The sequence below is a fragment of the Rhinatrema bivittatum genome, chromosome 1 (assembly GCF_901001135.1).
Source record: "Rhinatrema bivittatum chromosome 1, aRhiBiv1.1, whole genome shotgun sequence".
Classification (NCBI taxonomy): domain Eukaryota; kingdom Metazoa; phylum Chordata; class Amphibia; order Gymnophiona; family Rhinatrematidae; genus Rhinatrema; species Rhinatrema bivittatum.
Window position 1 is genome coordinate 154068708 of NC_042615.1, and position 25050 is coordinate 154093757.

The 25050-nt window shown below is 40.3% G+C and overlaps 1 protein-coding gene across 4 annotated transcripts in view; it reads left to right on the forward strand.

Moving 5' to 3' along the window:
* The window catches only part of ATP8A1 (ATPase phospholipid transporting 8A1), a 559403-nt gene that overhangs the window by 320471 nt on the left and 213882 nt on the right, over positions 1-25050 (forward strand). For all 4 annotated transcript variants that reach the window (XM_029588616.1, XM_029588605.1, XM_029588632.1 and 1 more), the window contains 2 exons: positions 5027-5165; positions 18799-18863. In XM_029588616.1, coding sequence (XP_029444476.1) covers positions 5027-5165; positions 18799-18863 — 204 coding nt within the window. The remainder of the gene's footprint in view (positions 1-5026; positions 5166-18798; positions 18864-25050) is intronic.

The following is a 25050-nucleotide window of genomic DNA, read 5'->3' on the forward strand; positions in this document are numbered from 1 at the left end:
GTTGGCCTGGTCTAGTTAGGGTCTTCATGGTTTTATTTTTTAATTGCTTTGATTGTGCTCTGAGGGTATTCAAGAACTTTGCAATTCTTAAATATCCATCTCCAGATCTGTATCTATCCACAACTTTGTCCCAGAGTTCTTTTGACAGCACTTTGATGCTTGTTTTTTGGCCTTTGCTTTGAAATACACTACCCAGCAAAGAGAACCAAAAGGGATTATTGAAATTTTTTTTTAATTAATCTTATATTCCACCTCATCCAACAAAGTTGTTCTGGGCAGATTACAATCAATCATACACAGCATCATTTTACATACATACAGGGCCAGTGTAAGAGTATTTGGTAGTCCAGGCAAATCTTCGGTCTTGTACCCCCTCCCACTACTTACATATAGGCAGCAGCTCCAGCATAGTGCACCCTTCTACCAGCTCTGGTACAGCACCCCCCAGGGCCATGTAATGGCAGGATTTCATTGCCCCCCAAAATGTTGGCGCTCTAGGTGATCGCCTAGTTTGCCTATTGGAATCACCAGCCCCGCATACATATATTTAAAATAATAAAAGGACATAAAAGTAATCAAATGATCAACTTAAAAAGTCAAATAATAAGCTTCTTTAAAAAAACAAACAATGTTTTGAAACTCTTCCTAATATTATGGCATCAATGTATCTCATACCATTCCAAAGATATAGGACTGCCAAAGAAAAAGCTCTAGCTCGGGTTTGCTGTAGCAGTACTTGCAAGGGGTGCAAGAGGAAGGACTTGCTAACAAATGTGTACCCACTAAACAACCGAATCGAACCGGTTCATACCAGTGCAGTTTCTCTGCCACTGACCAAGAATGTTCTCCATGCAACAGCTTGGGGTAAGAATCATCAATTTAAACTTCGCTGTCCACTGGATTGGGAGCCAGGGTAGATTTTTCAACTCTGGAGTAACATGTTCCTTTAATTGGACCCCACTTAACTGTCTTGCAGTGGCATATTTATTTATTTATTTAGTGATTTTTTTTTTTATATACCGCGGCACGTTAATAACATCACCTCGGTTTACAATAAACAATAAATTAGCAACGAGCTTTACAGTCAATATGAACTAAGGTGGACATAATATATATCAATTAATAACAAATTAAGAACAAATACAATGAACCAATGATAAATACATTCCATAATTAGTTGCAAGTCTAATAATAAACGGGAGATCAGAGACCGATAAAGTCAATTTTAGCAGCGAGAGAAATCAAAATAGGCGAGTGGTAGAGGATCGTAGAAACAGGAACGATTAATCGGAATTTCAGAAGCAGAAATGGTCATTGTGTGTAAGCTTGTTCGAACAGCCAGGTTTTGAGGTTCTGCTTAAATTTCTTATGGCAGGGTTCTAGGCGCAGGTCTGTGGGCATTTTGTTCCAGATGTTAGTTCCAGCTATAGTGAATGAGCGTTCTCTAGTAGCCGCATGTTTGATGTGTTTAAGTGAAGGGGAAGTGAGTTTGGCTTGGTGCATTTTTCTTATTGGTCTCTTGGATGTGTGGAATGTAAAGTGGTCGGGGAACCATTGCATATCCTGGTTATAGATCGACTTATGAATGAGGGTAAGAACTTTGAATAATATCCTCGATGCTACAGGAAGCCAGTGAAGGAACATGAGAGCTGGTGTAATGTGTTCATGGCGGTGAGTGTTAGTGAGTAGGCGTGCAGCAGCATTTTGTAGCATCTGTAATGGTTGTAATGGTTTTTTAGGGAGACCTAGTAGAATGGCATTGCAGTAGTCCAGTTTTGACAGTATTGTAGCTTGTAGCACTGTCCAGAAGTCATGAGGATGTAGAAGAGGTTTAATTCTTTTTAGAGTATGTAGCTTGAAGAATCCGTTTTTAATTGTAGCCGTGATGAATTTCTTTAAGGAGAAATGATTGTCGATGATAACGCCAAGGCTGTGGACTTGCTGTAAATTGAGAGATTCCGATGGTGAATGTAGCATAGGGTTAAAGGAGATGTTATTGTGTGGTGTGATGATGAGGAGTTCTGTCTTGGTAGTGTTTATTGCTAGGAAGTTTTCAGTAAGGAGTTTTTTTATTTCTATCAGAGCCATATCCAAGTTTTTAGAGCATTAGATAATGAATCATTGATGGGGATGAGGATCTGTACATCATCTGCGTATATGAAATGTGCATATATGTGCATATTGGATGAGCTGTAAAATTCACATTAAATTGATAAACTTACCCACAAGCTGTTACAGTAATCGAGTTGCCCTAATACTAAGGATAGTAAAGCAGTTCAAAAAAGGTCAATAGGAAGTAAAAATTTGAGGAGGGCCTTAATTTTAATCTATAAAAAGACAATTTATCCACCTGCTGAATGTGTGGTTGCATCAACAGAGGAGAGTCTAGTAGTAATCCCAGAACTTTTCAATTCATGTTGCAATGGAAGTTCAATACCATCATAAAATATGGGAGACATATTCTGTACATAATCTTGCTTTCCAGTCCAAAGCTGTTTAGTTGTATGCACATTTAGCATCAAACCATAGTCATCAAATCAGTTTTTGTCCTTGCATCATACAAGTCAGAACAGTCTAACACAGATGGGGTTAATTCACTTCAAAGACTTACATGGTTAAAAATTAACAAATGCGTGCATAAGAAGCATCTACTCGCACACATGCTATTTTATAAACTTTAAACATAAGCATGTATTTTTGCTTTCATGCACAATACACATGTGTAAAAAGGAGGGCAGTCTAGGGGCATTCCGGGACAGGGCCAACATTTACATGCATAAATTGCTGTTTTAGAAGGCACGCATGTATTTTTGCCAACCTATTTGTGTAATTTTACACTTGCTAATTATCCTGCGTAAGTGCACTATTGACCAGGTGGGAGGTCTGAGTGAACTGTGTGTGGGGGGGGGGGGGGGGGGGGAGTTCAGGCTGAAGAACCAGGTGGGTCTCAATGACCTGGAGAAAGACTGGGCGAACTATTGAAGAATTGGTAAAACTGATAATTTCTCTTATGCATGCATGTTTTAAAATATACCGACTCGCACACATAAATCCTGGTTAATGCAAGTAAGTCTCACTTTATTTTCACGCATACATTTTAAAAATAGGTGTAAAAAAATACACACGCTCAGTGTTTTGAAACATTCACTTTCAATTCTTTGCATCTATTTGCACATAAGCATACATATGTACATATGCAGGGAAAAGATGTGAATATTTTATAATATGCATGTATGTGATACGCACGGGTTATAAAATACTGTTGCAAGTCTACGCACAGCCATAGATGTGATTATATACCACCGCACACAGTTGTTTGAAAGTTATCCCTCCTGTGTGTGCTTTTGAAGGTCCTTGATTGTACCAGAATTGCTTCAGAAGTACTTAGGGGGAGGACACTTACCCATCCAAGCTATTCCATGTGTTTATTTCTGCTTCATTTTTTAAGACATTCTGAAATATATCTTTCACATGGCAGTGGTGAGGTAGAATATGTGGAAACTTGGAACAAACACTGTTTCAGTACATTTTACTTCCAAGGTATAAGGCAACAAAAGGTGAACATTTTGTGAAAGGGGTCCTTAGGCTTTTTATAGCCGCTGTAGGTCAAGGCTGACATATATTGGCTGAGTTGTGTGAAGAGATCTGCAGCACATCACTTGCACTTATTTGAAGAAAATAATACTATGGAGCCTTCATTTACCTGAAGACTTAAAATAATGCTCAAGAAAAACAACTGCAGAAAAAACAGGTTATGTATGCCTCCACCACCATAGAAGTTGGAGGGTGCAGCAGTTATATGTTATAGTGCGATTAGTTTGCAAGCACGTGTGGTGTGTACTGATTTGGCAACACTACATACACAATTAAAAGAATGCAAGTTAGGCAAAATAGCACCAGTTAGGCTGACAGATATAGAAGAGATTAATATGTGTAATGAATATATAGACAGTTTGATACCTAATGTAAATAAATACTTTAAGTAACAAAGCATGTTATTTTTGTAAGCCTATAATGCATGTTTGAAATCTTCTTAAAATGAGCTGTTTGATAGGTAAGAGAAAGCTTTATGTCCAGGGTGTCTTTTAATGACCAACTGTAATCTAAAAATCTTACTTTGAGTCACTGGATTGTGTGTCTCATGTTTTCCCTTACCTTATAAAATACAAATTATTTTAAAACATAATAGTAAGTGTTTTCTTTTAATTATTCCAATTTTGCAAAATTTTACCCCTGATTTAATGAAAACCCCAAACTAATACTAATTGTTATGGTCGGCTAGCTCAATGGGATTTTATCAAGAGTCTCTAAAATGTACAAGTCCTTTTTATTTATGAACAGCCATCTATCTAAGGGCAGTACATAGAATAAAAATTGTCTGAAACAACAGCTAAAACTCCTTCTCCAATCGCATTTACAGCACTAAATTAAAAATCCTGTTTCTACTGGGGCACAGAAAACAATAGAACCTGGGCTGGTTTTCCTAACTCTGGAAAGAGAATGTAAAATTTGTATGTGAATAAGAAGCAGCAGCAGGAGGTGTGAAGACTGTCAGCAGTGCGTGTAAGCCTTGTACACCTGCAATCCAAAGGCAACATCACCCAGTCACTTCTTCTGCTCTTACTGTGCACAGTAAATATATCCAAGGTTATTCAGGGGCAGTGTTGTAGGAGCTAAAGTACTTTTTATATACTTTGTTAAAGCAGAAAATTATACAAGTTTGCATATGCCTTTGGTATAATAGAATTTAGCTCCTTATTTAGAGGGATTTGGTCTCTGGGGATTTTTATTTATAATCATTGCAACCTGGCAGAAGCTTCCTGCTGTTGGCAGTGCCGACTTCCTGCAGTTTTGGGGCGTTTCAGATGAAAATCTCTGACACTGCTGTGCTACTAACAGCAGTAGGAAGTTAGTGCTGCTGTCAGGTTACAAAGATCACAAAATAAAAATCCATGAAAATCAAAAAGCCCTACTTCTTTATGAAAATAATCTGTTCTAATAAAATCATTTAATATTCTTTTTCCAGAATCTCCAGCTACTTGGAGCAACCGCCATAGAAGATAAGCTGCAAGACAAAGTGCCTGAAACTATAGAAACTCTGATGAAGGCAGACATTAGAATTTGGATCCTAACTGGGGATAAACAGGAAACTGCTATAAATATTGGTATTGTAGTCAATTATCCTTTTTTTTTTTTCCCCCAAAATGTTACAGTTCACGGACATGCCATTTAAGAGAAGGTCATATATGGCTTATACTTTGTATACTTAAAAAAAAAAAAGTTGCAAACACATTTTAATTAATTAAGATTCAGAGATGAGAAAAGTTATTTCCAAAAAACACTTAAATATTTGTAATTTGGACTCTCATACCACCCCACGGATGCTGAATATGGTTTTTACCAAAGTGGACTCTTTACCAGAGTCTGGACTCTGGTAAAGGGGAAGTACCTCTATTTTATTCTTACTAAAAAATTTAAAAATTACCAAAATTTAAAAGAATTTATTGAACATGGACCGATGACTAAAGGAGACCCCGAGCAGTGAAAATACTGCGTAAAAATCATATGCAGCATCCATGGGGTGGTATGAGGGTCCAAATTACAAATATTTAAGTGTTTTTTGGAAATAACTCTTCTCATCTCTGAATTTTAATTAATTAAAATTTGTTTGCAATGTTTTTTTGAAGTATACAATTGGTCTCGTTGACAAGAAGACAATTTTTGATTATTACTAGTTTATACCTTTTCCAACTGTATGTTTATCTTTTGATTCTCCTATCTGCAGGTTATGTGCAGGAATGTTTAACTCTTCCCTTTGTTATATTAAATCCCTTTGAGCCCACTGTACTATTTGCCCCCTCTCTCCTATGTGGCTCCCCACTCACTCTTTGCATGTACAAGCACTGTATATACAGAGCAGGCAGCAGGGAGTCAGGTCTTTCTCACTCATGGCTGGTAGTCCCTTTTTGAACTGGGGTGTATAGAAGAGGTCTTGTTCTTGAGGGAGCTGCATGGTATTAAAAATGTGTATTGTGTGCATGCAATGATGCATAACACGCTATAGGGTGCTGAAGAAAATCACACTGCGTTCTATATTGTGCTTAATTAGAATTTCATTTGCTGTTCAGTTTCTGGCAGTGCATGCAGGAAAAATGAGTGATAGAGCTGCACTTGCTGGTAGATGAGTTCTTGTCAAAGTAATTTATGGCCCAAGGGATCAAATTATAACACAACAGGCTAACTTAGTGGCAGTGCTATCTGCTGCCATCGGAGAACCTGGGTTAGATTCCTCGGTCAGCTCTTCCGTCCCTCAGGCAGATCAAGGCTGGGGATGCTGTGCAAGCAATGCTGATAGTCCCTGTTGCTGTTGCCTGACAGATATTGGTTCTGGTTGAACTGGAAGCTTAAAAGAATGAGTGAAAACTGCTGGGCTAAAATCTGATGTCAATATTCATAAGCCATTTGGACAGATATCTGAACATGTATCCATCTAAATAGCAAAACCGGCATATTAAGAGACTCATCTGGCTAGAATTTAGCTGTATATAGTAAGAAGGGAGTGTTCTTGGGGACAGACAGGAAACAGAGTAGGATTAAATGATCAATTTTCTTAGTGGAAAAGGGTAAACCATGGAGTGCCTCAGTGATCTGTACTTGGACCAATGCTTTTTAATATATTTATAAATGATCTGGAAAGGAATACAACAAGTGAGGTAATCAAATTTGCAGATGATACAAAATTATTCAGAGAAGTTAAATCACAAGCAAATTGTGATAAATTGCAGGAAGACCTTGCGAGACTGGAAGATTGGGCATCCAGATGGCAGATGAAATTTAATGTGGATAAGTGCAAAGTCAAGCATATAGGGAAAATAACCCATGCTGTAGTTACACGATGTTAGGTTCCATATTAGGAGCTACCACCCAGGAAAAAGATGTAGGCATCATAGTTGATAATACATTGAAATCGTTGGCTCATTGTGCTGCGGCAGTCAAAAGGAAAATAGAATATTAGGAATTATTAGGAAGGAATGGTGAATAAAATAGAAAATGACTTAATGCCTCTGTATTGCTCCATGTTGAGACTGTACCTTGAGTGCTGTGTACAGTTCTGGTTGCCGCATCTCAAATAAGATATAGTTGCACTAGAGAAGGTACAGAGAAGGGCGACCAAAATGATAAAGGGGATTGAATGGCTCCCCTATGAAAAAAGGCTAAAGAGGTTAGGGCTATTAAGCTTGGAGAAGAGACTGCTGGGGGGGGGGAAATAAGATAGAGGTCTCTAAAATCATGAGACATCTAGAATGGATAAATGTGAATTGTTTATTTCCTCTTTCAGATAATAGAAGAATTAAGGGGCACTCCATGAAGTTAGCAAGTTTATTTATTTATTTAGATTTTTATATTTTGCTTTTTGCACTTCAAAGCAGATTACATTCAGGTATTTCCCTATCCCTGTACCTGAGGCAATGGAGGGTAAAGTGACTTGCCCTTAGTCATAAGGAATGACAGTGGGACTTGAATCCTGGCCTCCTGGTTTATAGCTCACTGCTCTAACCACTAGGCTACTCCTCCACTCCTAGCACATCTAAAACAATTGGAAAAAAATATTTTTCATTCAACACACAATTAAGCTCTGGAATTTGATGCCAGATGATATGGTTAGTGCAATTAGTGTAGATGGATTTAAAAAATGTTTGGATAAGGTCTTGGAGGAGAAGTCCATTGACTATTAATCAAGTTGACTTAGGGAATAGCCACTGCTATTACTGGCATTAAAATCATGGGATCTACTTAATGTTTTCGGTACTTGCCAGATACTTGTAACCTGGCTTAGCCACTGTTAGAAATAGCATGCTGGGCTTGATGGACCCTTGGTCTGTCCCAGTATGGCAACTTCTTATGTTATTATGTTCTTAATACCTGCACTGATTCAGTTTCTTGGCCTGTTGGCTGAGACTGCCAACAAGGATGCCAGTTAGTGACAATTATTGTAGATTTAGTAGCACAGGCATCTATCCACTAGGAAAAGGATCTAGATCACCAATGCTTCTTAAAGGTTGCTGAACAGCTTTTGTTAATTGTCCACTAGTCCAGATTTAAACTGGTGTTTTTTGGATAGCAACTGTTTATCCTATCTCATTGCCATGCTAGATATTTCCGCCGCCTTCGATACTGTAAATCATAACATCCTTATCAACACTCTCACCAGTATAGGAATCTCAGGTACTGCCCTCTCCTGGATAAAGTCCTTCCTCCAAAACCGCACCCACACAGTCCTCATTGATAATTTCACATCCCCCCCTGTTAATCTCGACTGTGGCGTCCCCCAAGGATCCTCCCTCTCTTCCACGCTATTCAACATTTACATGCTCCCCCTCACAAACCTCCTTTCTAACCTTGGTATTACACACTTCATCTATGCAGATGATGTGCAAATACTCATTCCTTTCACAGATACTGTACTCACTGCTCTACATAGATGGGACACCATTCTCACTTCCATTAACCAACTTCTCACCGACATGCACTTAGCCCTCAACCCTCAAAAAACTGAACTCCTCCTCATCTCCTCCAAACATGCACCCATACCCTGTCCCTCCACGCTTCAGACTCCTAACTTTATCTCCGACACAAGAAACTTGGGTGTTATACTTGACAACCAACTAACCTTCAAACCATATATCAAATCTATCGTTAGCAGTTGCTATTTCAAACTCCAAACCCTCAAAAACTCAAACCCCTCCTCTACTTCCATGACTTCCGCACAGTACTCCAATCACTAATTTTTTCAAAAATCGATTACTGTAACGCACTCTTACTTGGACTCCCTGCCACCCACCTCAGACCTCTCCAACTCCTTCAAAACGCTACTGCACGCATCCTCTCTAATGTCAAGAAGAAAGACCACATTACCCCCACCCTCATCAATCTCCATTGGCTGCCCATCCATTCACGCATCCTATACAAGACCCTTACCCTCATCCACAAAAGTATTACTAATGAACACTACAACTGGTTAAGCCCACCCTTCCTCCCTCGTACCTCCACAAGACCTACCCTACCCGCTCCTCCCTTCGTGGAACTCTTATCCCCCCATCTATAAATCCACAAGACTCATCTCCACCACCAATAGGGCCCTTTCCCTCGCAGGCCCTTCCCTGTGGAACTCCATGCCACTTGACCTTCGCACCGAAACCTCCACACCCACCTTTAAAAAGAAACTCAAAACCTGGCTCTTCCTCCAAGCATACCCCCAATCACCTTCACCACCTATAAACACCTTAACCCAACCTCTATCTAGTACTAGTACTGACACCCCCACCACAGGACCTACACCCATCCCCTCAAGACAACCACAAACCCCTCACTTATCATGCACACAATAATTTATCTCTTATTAGCACCGTACATATCTTCTTACCCCTTTCACTGTTGCCTTTGCGCATTTTCAAATATTGCACACAACCTATGTACATACCACTTGTTCATTGTTTCCCTGTACATATTTTCTCCTCACGTTTCCGTCTTCACCCCCCTGCCCCCCCCTTTGTCTCGACCACCCCCTCCCCTCCCTCCCCTATTTATTTAGTTATTGATCTGTTACTATGTTCTAGGTTACACAATGTTCCTTGTAAAGGCTTTGCCTATATATATCCTTGTTTTAAGTTATCTGTAAACCGGCACGATGTGCAAACGGTTGCCGGTATATAAAATTAAATAAATAAAAAATAAAAATAAATAAATCCCTGTACCAATTAACTGAACAATTAATCTATCTGAATAAAAAATGGGGAGTTGGGATACTGCTGGTGTCCCCTGAAGCAGAATATTCAAAACAGTCCATGTTGTGGAATAACACCAGCTATCCTCAGGTTAAGCTGTTAAGGATTTTATATGCATGGTAAAAACTAAAATTTAAAGTGTAATGTAAAAAAAAATTTAGGACGTGATTATAAGGGTAAACCAATTCCATGTATAGGTGATAGCTTCTAAAATATGATGTGTGTATATTTGATTTATATGTATGTGACAGGCTTATATCTGATAGAAAAAAAAGATAATTCAGGATGGGATTGCAAGACAGAGGAATAAGAAGAATATATGGAAGATTACTGGGAAAAAGTATATATTGAGCAAATACTTTTTGTGTAGTATTCACACACAAATTGATAGTAGGTAAATGTCAGGTGTACAAATGGAAGGGAGGGAAATGCCAGTCTATTTAAAGGGCAAGGTCTGAATAGTTGTAGCAAAACTGAAAGTAGAGAAGGCAATTGGGGCAAATATGTGTATCCTAGGTTACTAAGTGAACATGGAAATGTGTTGGCAGTAGTACTAACAATCTTGTTTCATCGCTCATTGGAGATGGGGATAGATTAGAGCAACTAAGGTGGTAAGGATTCAGCAGAGAGGTATTATGTCAAGTACATTTTATTAGTTTCTTTGAGTGACCAGGAAATTAAAAGAGGAACAGAACTGGATGTAGTCTCCTTAAATTTCAGTAACGCCTTTGAAATTGTTTCACACAGGCTGCTCATATGATAGAAACTGGTGAAACCATAGGCCCCAAAGGATGTCAAAGGAAGGGGGAAGGGAATTGGATTCAGACGACAGCCAGTGCTGGGCCCTGACTTTTATGGTCGGTGGTACTAATATGCAGACATTAGGGAAAAAGCACAGGACTGCTTCTACAGCCAAGTCCAAAAGCAAAGCATGTTCTACCAACATTGTCTGAATCATCAGGAAGGCTGCTCACCCTGTAAAAAGGTTGCTAGCAGTAACTTTGTATGGGTTTGACAGTCACTTGGTTTTGATTGTTTATATTACTACCCTTAACATAAGTCTTGGGGGTAACCTACAACAAGCAGCAGCAGTTACTACCCTAAGAAACTTGCTGGGTAGATTGGATGGATCAGATGCTCTTCTTCTGCCATCATTGCTATGTTACTATGTAATAAATGGAATTCACTAGAAGAGAGGAGGATTTCCAGTGGCATGCTACAGGTATAGGTCCTGAAGCTAATTATATTTATGTGAAAACAAGGCTTGGATAAAAGAACCACAAATTAGCGACACAGCAGAACACAAGGTAGCTGGTGGGAACCAGAAAGCTGCAACTTCCCAGAAAAGAACCAGGTCAGTGCCAGCATATTGGTGATGGCTAGGTTCCATCCAGCAAAGCCACAGAGACATAAGCAGCCAGATATTAGGGCAACAGCTTCATAAATTTTCATAACTTTTTAGATTAGGATAAGAGCGCCTGGGTATTAAGTATGGGAACACTTATGCTTACCTACCCAGAGCCCAAAAAGAAAGATGATAAAAATGGACTTGGGTAAAGGGTGATATAGTATATGCAGTTTCTATACCTGGTAGCTGGGATATATCCTTTGCAGTGTAGACCAGAGACATATTGGGCATACTGCATGTGCCACTTTGCCTTCATCTGTTGTCCTCTACTGTGTTATTGTTTATATGCAGTATAGTGGAGGGACTAGAAGAGAAGATACATGTTTTTGTACCTGATTTAAGGTCTGCAACTGGATTAACACTTTAGTAGGGGTGTAAAAGCGAGGAAAGAATTACATAACTTGATGTGGTTAAGAAAGTGGCAGCTAAGATTTACTAGAATAATCACAGCCATGCATTTGAGTGCAGAAATATGGAGGATCACTATTTGAAGGAAAAATTATACTGATGACCAAAACAATAGAGGAGGAATTGGAAGGTAATAATATTTAAAGACATTAAGGTTACCGACCTCTGTAATATGTTCAGTTGGGCAAGCTAGGAAAATTCTAGGCTGTATAGGAAGAGGTATAACCAGTAAGGACTCTATACATATTATTAGTAAGACAACATATGAAGTTTTATGTTCAGGTCTAGAGGCAACATCTCCAGAAGAATGTAGATAGAATAGATGTAAGTCATAGTAAGGTTACTAAAATGGTACATATTCTATATCCTAAATTCTGTGAGTACTTAAGTCTTTGTACTCTGAATGAGAGGAGAGATATAATTAAGAAATATAAATAATGAGGAGTAACAAATTATGATGGGGTTAGATAGGATCAGGACATTGAGCAGAGATATATTCTCCAAACAATATCATTACCCAATTCCATCATGTCATTGGCAGTGATGTTTAGTCCATCAGAAGCATCTGTGATAGAGAGATGAGGGTGGAGATGCACTGTAAAAAAAAAAAAAAAAGAAAAACGTACAAGAGAGACAGAGCATCCCAGAACAGAAGGCAGTTCTTATCATCACTGGAATACATTTAAGGGCAGGAATGGGGAGAGAGAAAATGAAATGCCTACCAGGATCCAGGACTAGCAGAGATACAAAGTACATATTTCGATTTGCTGAAGAAGAAAGAATGGAAGGAAAGCGAACATTTGTTTAGGTATGCAAGAGGTGGCTAGAAATGCTATATAAAAAGAACTGAGGAAATTAGGAAATGGTTTTAAGCACCTGTTGAAAACAACCTTTCTAAGGAGTTACTTTTGAGAGTGAAAGGGAGGAAGGTGTTGGTTGTCACACAAGGAACTTCAAAGTATAACTAAAGAGTTGGTCTAAGAAACAGGGTTTTGGAGAACTGAGGAGAGATAAGACTTGATAGTAGGTGATTCCCTGCATCTTTCTGAGAGGCAGAATCATGATCTTAAGTGAACAGATGGGATCAAAAGTTTAACTATATGAAGGGATAACGGATGTCAACTGGCTGTCACGCCCACAAACAAGGTAATTGGAGAACCATACAAAGGTGGGAATACTACAAAGCTGCTTTTAAAGTACAGGAAATTTAAGATAAGTAGGTATGAAGATATAAAGCGGGAAATATCTGGAATGCTATATGGCGCTAATGCTCAAAGTTGAGATAATAAAATCCCAGTCTACGGAGGCATAATTGCAGAAGCAGTTTTAAATATTATTGCTATCTCAGAGATGTGCTGATATCAGTCAGACTATAGTCTGTTCAGGAAAGAAGGGATAGATAGAAAAGTAAGAGGAGTACTATTTGTGGGTGGAAAAAATCATTAAAACAATTGAAATTCAGGCAATATGGGAAAGATAGGAGGGATTGTAAATTATTTTAGACAGGAAAACTAGTACTTCACTGGTGTGACCTACAGATCTCCAGTAGTTTTACTAAAATAAAATCTTGTCAGATTTAATCAATTTCCTTGACTTGGGGACCAAAGAATTAGATCAAGTATGAAAACTAGATGCGGGATACTTAAGGGTAGATTTTCAAATATGCGCGCGCACGTGGATGCCCGATTTTATAACATGTGCACGCATGTTATAAAATCGGGGGTCGGTCACGCAAGGGGGTGCACATTAGTGCAACTTGCGTGCACCGACGCCCACGGCCTTCCCCAGTTCTCTACCCCCTAGCCTGACCTTCTTTCCCCTTATCCTAACTCCCCCAAACCCTTCTCCTACCTTTTACACCTGCTGGCACCCTGCCAGCACGCAATCCCCTGGCACAGCGGCAGGTACAGCCACATGAGTTAGTGTTAGGAAAGAGAAGCTGATGGACCGTGGTCTTTCTATAAGAGACTGAAACCAGGCCAGCTTTCTGTTTAATACCAAGTAAATTATTTGGGGAAGCTCCCCAGGGGAGAGAGATCTTTCACATACTGCAGAGTGTATCTATTTGGTTTGTCATCTAGCCAGTTTGACCATCAAGAGGGACTTCAATTTCTTGATTGTTTTGTTTTTTTTTGTTTGTTTTTCACAAAATTTTGTGTTTGGGACAGGGTGCACCTTTTACAAACTGGTGACATTGTAGTCGATCTGTCCCTCCCCCCCCCCTTTTTTTTATTTCATGGTCTCCCCCCCCCCCCCCCCCAATCTTTCCTTATTAGCATTCCCTACCATTTTACTTTCCAAATGAGTATGTTGATTGCCCTGGTTAACAGGCCATATCCAGTGTTATTTTTATATTGCTTGATATAAAATAAGAAAACTGCAATTTTATATTACACTTCAGAACTGTACTTTTCCCATTTAATGTCTGGTTGGATTTACTATCTACTTACACAATACTAATTACTATTTTATTCTGGTGTGCTGATTTTATCTGGTCTATGGTGCAACAAGTGAGAGGTTGCATGGGAATGGCACAAAAGTGTGGTATTGGGGTGACCGGGACATTGTCTCATCCCCCACTAAGCTACGAACCTAAAGATAAAGGGGCGGATTTTAAAACGAGCGCGAATAGCCTACTTTTGTTTGCGCTCCAGGCGCAAACAAAAGTACGCTGGATTTTAGTAGATACGCGCGGAGCCGCGCGTATCCGCTAAAATCCTGGATCGGCGCGCGCAAGGCTATCGATTTCGTATAGCCGGCGCGCGCCGAGCCGCGCAGCCTACCCCCGTTCCCTCCAAGGCCGCTCCGAAATCGGAGCGGCCTCGGAGGGAACTTTCCTTTGCCCTCCCCTCACCTTCCCCTCCCTTCCCCTACCTAACCCACCCGCCCGGCCCTGTCTAAACCCCCCCTTACCTTTGTCGGGGGATTTACGCCTCCCAGAGGGAGGCGTAAATCCCCGCGCGTCAGCGGGCCTCCTGCGCGCCGGGACGCGACCTGGGGGCGGGTCCGGAGGGCGCGGCCACGCCCCCTGGCCGCCCCGGGCCATAGCCACGCCCCGGAACGCTCCCGACATGCCCCGAAAATGCTGCGCGGTTCGGGCCCGCCCCCCGACATGCCCCCTCCGAAAACCCCGGGACTTACGCGAGTCCCGGGGCTCTGCGCGCGCCGGTAGGCCTATGTAAAATAGGCTTCCCGGCGCGCAGGGCCCTGCTCGCGTAAATCCGCCCGGTTTTGGGCGGATTTACGCGAGCAGGGCTCTGAAAATCTGCCCCAAATCATATTAGTAAATATAATGCTGATGTGCACGGAGCAGGAGAGAGACCTTGGGGTGATAGTGTCTAATGATCTGAAGTCAGCGAAACAATGTGACAAGGTGATAGCTAAAGCCAGAAGAATGCTGGGCTGCATAGAGACAGGGATATCGAGTAAGAAAAGGGAAGTGATTATCCCCTTGTACAGGTCCTTGGTGAGGCCTCACCTGGAGTACTGTGTTCAGTTCTGGAGACCGTATCTCCGAAGAGACAGAGACAAGATGGAGGCGGTCCAGAGAAGGGCGACCAGAAAGGTGGAGGGTCTTCATCGAATGACTTATGAGGAGAGATTGAAGAATCTAAATATGTACACCCTGGAGGAAAGGAGGAGCAGAGGTGACATGATACAGACTTTCAGATACTTGAAAGGTTTTAATGATCCAAAGACAACGACAAACCTTTTCCATCAGAAAAAAATCAGCAGAACCAGGGGGTCACGATTTGAAGCTCCAGGGAGGAAGACTCAGAACCAATGTCAGGAAGTATTTCTTCACAGAGAGGGTGATGGATGCCTGGAATGCCCTTCCGGAAGAAGTGGTGAAGACCAGATCTGTGAAGGACTTCAAAGGGGCGTGGGATAAACACTGTGGATCCATAAGTCTAGAGGACGTGAATGAAGAGTGGGTGGCTCGTGGGAATGACGGCTACTGCCTGGAGATAATACCCTTATTCAATAAACATACACACGGTTAATGTGACTCCAACATTGCTCTAAGCTTCAACGGCAAGAGGAAACGTGGAAAAAGATTTGCATTCACAAAAAAAGCGGGGAGTAGCTTGCTTGTTACGGCGGTTACTACCCCAAACCAAATAAGCCTGGTACTTCACTTTCAATGCATATCCAGCATAGCTCTCTGCTTCTTCGGCAGGGGAGAAAGCCTCATAGTTAACTTTCAATGCATATCCAGCATAACTCTCTGCTTCTACGGCAGGGGAGAAAGACTGATACTTCACACATATCTAGCATAGCTCTCTGCTTCAATGGCAGGGGAGAAAGTCAGATACTTCACTTTCAATGCATATCCAGCATAACCCTCTGCTTCAACGGCAGGGGGAATGAAGAAAAGTAGATCTATATACATACAACAACCAACAAGGTCTGAATTATTTAGTCTGGGTAAACAAATAAGCATGGGTATAGCTTGCTTATTGCGGCAGTTACCACCCCTAACTAATTAAGCTAGATATTTCACTTAGAGGCAGTTCCAACACTGCTTTCTACATTAATGGTGGGGGTGGAAGGGAAGTAGAATCAAAAGGTTAATAAGAGCCAGGAGTAACAGATAAGTATGAGAAAAAAAAAAGTGCAAAACTTGCTGGGCAGACTGGATGGGCCGTTTGGTCTTCTTCTGCCGTCATTTCTATGTTTCTATAATTTCTCATGTGGTGCTCCCCACCCCAAGCATAGGGATAATTTATAGGGGGGGGGGAGGGGCCACAGACCTAAATATATATACCCTAAAACAGAGACAGCAGAGGGAGCAAATGATAAATATTCAAATACCCCTACAAGTATATTAATGCACTCGAAGCAAGTATTTTCTAGAGAAAATGAAGCTCTAGAACAAGAGGTCATGATTTGAGACTGAAAAGGGGTAGATTAAGGAGTTGCATACAGAATTACATGATATAATGTAGCTCAATAATAACGCAAGATCACTTTATGATTCTCCCAGTTTCACGTCTTATCCAGCTAAGTTGCATTGAATATCGCCTTTTAGCTGAATAAGTATGACTTATCCGGCTAAGTGGCACTGAATATCCCTAATTTCAAGGAGATAAGGTAAAGCCTGAAATTGTGTAGGCTCTGTGGTATTACATCAGGAATAGGTATATTAAATGGGCCTTGCAGTTCTTATATGCCCTTTTATTGTTTCCTTATTCATATATATGTGGTGTTAATTTTTCAGTAGAAAGGATGTTTTTAAATCCAAAATATCATATAAAAGTAAAGAGGTTGACTCCAAAGTAACATAGAACTATTTCTTTATAGAAGGGATAGAGAATGCATAGAACAGTCTCTCAATGGAGATGGCAGGGATTAAAATGATACCAGAATTTAAAAAAAAAAAAAAAAAAACCTTGGGACAAATGCAGATGCTCCTTAGCAGTGAGGAAAAAATGGTAACTGTGCAACTGTGCTCTTTAGCAGTGAGGAAAAAATGGTAACTGTGCAATTCCTTAGCAGTGAGGAAAAAATGGTAACTGTGCAACTGCACAGGGCAGCATACCCGGGGGGGGGGGGGGCAGAGAATAGCATCAGGAACAAGGAGAGGCCCATGCCATCACCGGTGGACCCAATCCTACCGGCGGTGGAAGAAGCAGGAGGCCCGTGGGACTGCCAGTGGACCCCATCCCACTGGCAGCAGAAGATTCAGAAAGCCCTTGTGGCCACCAGTGGGCTCCATTCCACTGGCACCGGAAGACGCCCATCCTGCAACTCCTCAAGTGCTGGCCCCACGGTAATTCAACACTTGCGGTGCTAGAGATGAGAATACAGGAAGTGCTAGCACCGCAAGTGTTGAATTACTGCAAGGCCAGCATGCAGGCAGAGGAGCAGAATGGCTGCTCTCCCCAACAGGCTGGTGGCAGCAGTAGCAGAAGAGGAATGACCCATGGACCCTGCCTGCCTGGTTTGCATGTGTGCATGAGTGAATGGGAGCTGCCTGAGATGGGTTTGTGTGTGAATGGGAGCTTACCTAGGATGTGTGGGTGTGAATGGGAGCTTTTCTGGGTTGTTTGTGAGAGAGAGAGAGAGAATGGGGCTGCAGGTGAATGCCAACCTGCTAGCAGCCGAAATAGAGGAAGGCCTGAGGCTGCTGGCAGATCCCAACCAAAGAAGAGCTGGAGATGCCTGTGGTTTTGTCTGAGAGGACGTGTGTGTGTGTATAAGAAAGTGTGGGCATCCCACTCACTAATCCACGACAATCTCAGAGTGACTAGCAATCAAAAGTTCCCAGGTATGGGAAGCTTGAATTTTTAAAAACTTTTTTTTTTCCAAGTGTTATTTAATGTATCTGCTGTTTTGAATATTTTATTGGTGTTTGGGAAATTTAAAAAAAAAATTATGTGAGTTCTTAAATATTCAATCTTTTATTTGTCATCTGTTTTTGGAATATTATTATTAGCATGTCTTTACTTTTATGATTATGTATTTATTTTATTTCTTGATTTTGTTGTTTGATGTTTGAGGAATGGTGCGATTCTGGTTTTTATTGTTCTACTGCATAGAGAGTCTGGCTTCTTGTGGCTTCCAGATCAGGTTTTGTCATGTTTATAGTTCCTCTTTATGGTTGCTCTATTCTGTATTTGGTGAGGGTCTATTTATGTTCTGCATGTGTGACTGAGGTGAGGCATTCTCCTGATAGGAAGTGTTTTAGGGCTTTTGGAGGGTTAAGTTCACACACAACACACGTTACAATAGGCCTAAGACCATATGGGTTCCAATTGTGTGTTTACAGGATTTCTGGTTAGCATCCCAGCAGTGCATGTAAATATGGTACTTTGATATTTTTCATGTAAATGTTATTATAAATGCATAACTCTTAACTGTGTGTGTGGAGAGAGCTGGGGGGGGGGGGCATTGTGCAAGGCTATAAGGTTCTCCCAGGGCTCCTAATACCCGGGGAGGGGAGAGGGGGTGCGGATGGTATCATTTTCAAAGTTTCTATCACTGAAGGGAGCTGGGATTTTTTTTGGTGGGTCCAGGACAATAAATGAATGGAGGGGGAGGGGGCAGCCCAGTAATTGTTCATACAGGGCAGCAATAAAGCTTGCATCAACCCTTGAAAGCAATCGCACTGTATAGGCCTTGACGTCTTTAGTTGCTATTGTAATTTAGTTATATGCGTTTCAATAAACGTTTTTAATGTTTTTCTTTTAATAGGACATTCCTGCAAACTCTTGACAAAGAACATGGGGTTGATAGTAATTAATGAAGGATCTCTAGATGTGAGTAAAATATAAATCTTTTATGGTAACTGAATAAATCAATTGTATTGCTAGAATTGTCTAATATATAAAAAAACAACTGAAGTAATCTAAGATTGAATTAATTCTGTTTTTCTGACAAGAAAGCATGAATTAGGTATAATGCATAGGGTGATATCACCCAGCTCTTTACTGAACATGCAGGTTATTACCCTGTGTGCATTGCCTCATTTACATTTATTAAAATTTCTTAAATCGCTTAACACTACAATAGGTCTAAGTGATGTACAATAAAACATACATAAAAGCAAACAAAAAATAACTATAAAATAAAATATATCTCCATTAAATAATTTGTAACTTAAAGAAAAATAAAATTAATACATACAAGTAAAAAAAAAAAATCAAGTGTATGCCAACTTAAATAGAAATGTTTTTAAAAGGCCTATGAATGTTTTTAAAGGCTCATATAATTGGAGCTCAATGGCAAGGGAGTTCCAAAGGGCGGGGCCTGCACCTGAAAAAGTACATTTAATAGTGATGTGAACTGAAGGCGTGCTACTTTTGGTGATGAGCCACCTCAGTTTTTCTTTATTTGAACTACTATATGGACATGTCCCAGTCACACACTCTCAGATTTTTTCAGCTTTTATGCCTGGTAAATGCCTTGTTGAAGCTCCTCGGACAGAACTCTTCAGTATTTAAAAAAAAAAAAAAAAAAGATGAGCATGATGAAGCCCAAGGGCAAGAAACCCACACTCAGTTGTTTCAGGCTCTGTATCTGAGGTCACCAGACGTACATTGTAGGTAAGCACGCTGTCTATCACTTCCTAGGCCCAGGGATCATTAGAACTTGCCACTGCCACAGTGCAAAGTTCTTCCACAGCTATAGAGACTGCCCTTAGTAATGATGAACTGGTCTGAGTTTTTGAAGAGAGTGTTTCTTCTCCAGTCAGCACAGAGGGTCTCCCAGCCTCTGTTAGAGCTAGTGAAGAATTTCTTTGCCTTCTTAAGCCCTAGAGACCAGAGAAGGAAAATGAACGACTCTTGTCCAAGATAGAGGAATTTTTCTCATATAATGGGACCACCTAAAGTTGTACACCAATGCGTGCCACTCCTCAAGAGCTTCTGAAGTTAGGAATAAGTCATCCATGAGGTAGTGGATTCTTCTAAACTAGAGAAGTCCTCTCCTGAGTCAGGAAAGGATGAAGCAGACTCTATCCACTCTTTCTTGCTAGATATTCTGCCCTCAGAAGAGTGGAAGTCCTCTCCTCTATTGACCTCATTTCCATCAGCATCATGGCTTAGTCTTTCTCCATGGTCAAGAGAGAGGTAAATTCTATGGGCACTACTTCAGATCCCCTACCTGACTTGCCTCTGCATACTTTTCTTTGGAAGGATCTCTGCTACTCCTAGTTCTTGGATAAGCTGGCAAAGATACTGTCCATCAGTGTCAGGAAAGAAAAGGAACCCAACAAGAGGTAACAGGGAATTCAACTCAGATAGCAACCAACAAGGGCCCTGAATTTGATGGTTTGGGAAATAAAGTAAGGAGGGTGACTTGGATGGCGCAGCAGATGCTACCATAAGCTTGCTGGGCAGACTGGATGGACCATTTGGTCCTTTTCTGCTGTCTTTTTCTGTTTGTTTCGTTTCCTTCATCTTCCAGTAGATTCTGCAGCTATCCCAGTTCACAAGCTTCTGCAAATGACCACATGAGAATGTGGTAACACCAGCAATATCATTTCTGGCAGTGGCTGTTAAGTTGGATTAAAACTAGAGTTCAAGCTTTCCCTGTTTTTAAGGTCATCCAACGTCCCCCACCAATTCATAGTGTTGGAGTTAGTGCTGAAATATGCTAAGCACACTTACAAGCATTCTATCATGCCTCCTGGAAAGAACCCAAAGGTGCTGGACAAGTTTTCAGAAAAAGATTTTCCAGGTTGTCTGTGTTGAGTGCGCAGATCGCAGCTCACCAGCTGTTGATGGTGCAGTATCTGCATGAATGAAACATAGAAATATGACGGCAATAAAAAATAATAAAGTGGCCCATCTAGTCTGCCCATCCATCCAACAAATGCATGCAAAAATGAAATCCTCTAACCCAGAGAATGCAGATTTCCACCAAGCAATGGTAGAATGTGAGGAAAACTTCATCCATTCTACTTACAAAGCTTCTGATAGTAAAGCCAGGACGTCGACTGCTTCTATAGGAACCCGACAAGCAAGCAAATGGTCTCGGAGAAGATGTACATGATCATTTTGCAGATGTGCCTTACACAGGGGACAGGTTATTGGGCAATAAAATTCAAGAGATGGTCGCTTCAATTAAAGAGCTTCAAGGTACCTTGCAATCACAGCTGTGGTAGGAGACCAACTGGCCATGGCTCAGCACCAATATTTTCTCTACAAGCATGCATTCTTCCAGTCAACTCTCTCTTGAGTTGACTGCCTTGCTAGAGCTTAAACCCTGAGAGGGTTTGAGGCAACATGCATGCACAAGAAATCCTGCGCAAACTCAGTAAAGGTTTACTGGGCTCTGAGAGCTAGGTCTGTTAGCACTGCTGGATGATGTCACCCATACATTATGGCTGTCTACAGAGAACCCTGTTTACAGGTAAGCAGACTTGCTTTTTGTGCCAGCCCAGTGGCTCAAGTGCTGTGCATTACCATGCAGAAGGTCCCTAGTTCAATCTCTGAGTCGGGTCTTCCACTCTCTGAGATGGCTAGGGAGGAGGTCCCGGTAGGAAAGAAGATATCATAGTAATTTTTTAAGTTCAAGACCTAGAAGTTAAATTCCGGGCCCATGATTGCAGGGTTCTGAAAGGAGCTCTAGTGCAAGGAGCTGTCATTGTAATGACCAGATTAGATATGAGGTGGGTGGAGGAGAGAGAGATAAATTAGGGGAAAAATCCCCAGGTTGCAAATGAACACCCATGGTGCCAGATTCCAGCCTTAGTTCTGGTCGAGCTAAAGGTAAAAGAAGAAAGAGAAGGCTTCTGTGTTCAAAAGAAACAATAATAACCCCCCTTTCACCTCCTCCCCCCCCCCCCAAAAAAAATCCTGTATTCAGTTTAATGTTAATCCTTGAATCGGGAAGTACCATCAACATAAAGTATAAAAATCCTTACTCTTTGTTTTAGGTCTCTTGGGTATTTCAGTTTCTTTTTGTATACCTCATTTTAAAGAGAAATAAAATGCTTTCAGGAGGGGGCCGTCACAGCTTTTAACAAATCAAACTCCAGTGATGTGTTGCAGGTAATGGCTTCACACTTAGACGCATACATACATGTCAGACAGAGGGAGTGAAAGCCCTGCTTGTACTAAATGTTTTGGTGTAGTAACTGAAGTACCAAAGTATGAAATCATGAAAATGGGCGACTCTACTGCCTACTGAAGAGGGAAATCATCTTCAAAACTGAGAAATATGGAGACATTTTTACAATGTTCTGCGCATGTTGGCAAATTCCACATCATGAGATGTTACTCCTGTCTAACTCCTATCACAGTGTAATCTATTGTTTTATATCCTACTGTATTCAAAATTCAGGAGGAGCCTCTGCAGCCTGAGGCAGCCCCTTGCTTGATCGGGAGAGAGGAAGGGGGGAAGAGGCTAAAGGGGGAAAGAGAAAAATGAGCAAAAAATACAAATAGACAAAATATAAAGCAAAACCTGACAAAAAGCAAGCAAAAGAAAAAAAAAAGTAAAAAATCAAAAGTAAAAAAGGAATAAGCAATACATACAGTAAATACATTTTGTCCTGAATTCTAAAAGATTTGTCTGGCGCTCAAGTTTTCTAAATAATTTTTCACCGCTGTTTGCAACTGATCTAACTAACTGGATGATCACTTGTTTGGTGTTATAATGAACCAATAGTTCATGAAAAGCCCCACCTTTACTCCTATAGTGAGATCTTCCAGCATTTGGACTTGGAGGACAGGCTGTCTCCTCTAGACCCAGTCAAAATCCCAGCCCCAGCTTTGACTGCGCTGTGAACTCTCTTGGTCAAGCAGATAAGCCATGAACCCATGATATGGGACAAGAGGTCCCTTGGGAAGTGACTCATGACAACAAAAGCTGCTTCCTCTGAAATTCACTCTAGATCTTATGGGGTGTGGAAGGCAGTTCAGAGGTGGAAATGAGAAGGTGTAGAGAGTGGTCATTTACTTAGTCATAATTTTTCAAATCTCCTTTAAGCTTTATGCACATGGGAGATTCTTGATCTCAACAGATTTAACTTCTTCCCACTCTGGCCTGACCCAAGCTGCTACTTTATATGTGGGCTACTAGTTGATTGCTCATAATATCCAATAATAATCTTGAAAATTTAGTTGACTTGTGCTTTTTTATATTTGGAAGTTTTAAAACTTCCAATATAATTCTGGCTACTATCCTGTACCATAAATATAATGTGATTGCTGAAGTTGATATGAGGATACTTAAGGAAATTATAAAGATACAAGAATCTAGGCAATGTATTAATTTTGATTACATTAGCTCTGTTTAATGAATTAGGTATGCCTGCCCACCTTTTCATGTCTATTTTAATTTTTTGGAGCAAAAGCTCAACATTTGCTTCACAAATTATTCTATTGCCAAGTTTATTTGAACTCTGAGATATTTTCACCCTATAAGGGTCCAATATAATGGAATGTTATGCTTAAAGTCTGATTAATTTTGTTCATTAGCATCACAGCTAACTTATTTTCATTCATTTTAAATCCCAAAAAGAATGTAATCCCCTCCAATACACTTGTGTCAGGATCTCTATTTCTGCTTTTCTAAAATAGATCAATCTTCTGCATATACTGAAATGGCATGTGGTATCCTGATGCTACCCTTTTAGGTTTCTCCATTTCTTGAATTGTAGGTATAAAGACTTGAAGATTGTTCTGTCCTTGAATTTTTATTTATTTATTATTTTTACTGATTCTGTGTGTGCGCTCCCCAAAGTAATTTACTTGCATGACAAAAACATCTGTGTCCCTCGCTGTGGTCAAATAAAGCATATTTGTATGAGCCATCATAACTAAAGTGGGTGAAATCTTTGCTGTTTTTGTAAACTAGCCAGAAGAAATTGCTGGATGATTTGCTTGATGCTGTCTGACAGTAAAGCCACATAATACAAATATTATGCTGCCTGTGAGCTGCTAAGTGAAAAGACCTAGTCAGTATTTATTTTTATCTAGAATATTTTAGACTTTACAGTGTGATATACAGTATATATATATATATATATATATATATATATATATATATATATCGTGTGTGTACATATAATAAATATATATACATATAGGCTTCTGAACAAAAATTTCAGTAAATATATTAGAGCTATCAGGATATGCTTTCATATTGTTTTACTATCAAAATGTCACCTGTCTTAACTTTTTGTTCAATGTTTCCTATGGTTGCTGAATATTAAAATATAATTCTAAATATATTTTCTGACTTAATGCAAGCACATTTTCTCCTTCCTCCCCAGGTCTGGCCTGTGTTTTATTTCTCTCCTCTCCTTCATCTCCATGTCTGTCCTCATTGCACGACTCTTCCTAGGTTCTCTCTGCTTCTTTCCCCTTGGCTCTCTTAACTCCTGATTTCCTTCCACTCTCCTTCCACTCTCTCATTCCCCTACCTCCGAATCTGCCCATCTCTTGCCTTATGTCCACATCTGTCTCGCTGTTCCTTGGCTTTTGATGTTCCAGGATAACTTGCTTAAAAAGCAATCAAAACTTGCTCTTTAAGGCCCCAGACATTGTTCATTATATAAAATGTGAAGCAGCTTATTGCTCTCTTAAAGAACATTTAAGAGAATATTCTGGAAAGATACTCATGTAGTTCATTTCATACAAATAGATAAATGTTTTGAAGATATTTATTAATATAGTAGGATTTCCCCGGTGGCTGTATTTTCTATTGAAAGATTAAGTGAGGATGCCTTTCTGCAAAAAAATAAATAAATAAATAATAATCTTTTGCCAGATTTCAGATTTTTCTAGGCAATTAATATTGAAATTGTAATACCTAGCCAACAAATGCAGGGATCTGAAGTGGAAGAATGCACAAGGGCCCAGTGAGTCAGCAGATTACCTCTGTAATCTGTTAAACTCTGTCCTGCTGTTTGGGTAGGGACTTTGTTCCATGGCGTTAAGTGGTGATTTACAAATCTCACTGTCTGGGGTCAGCCTCATGGCGGTAAACTCATTT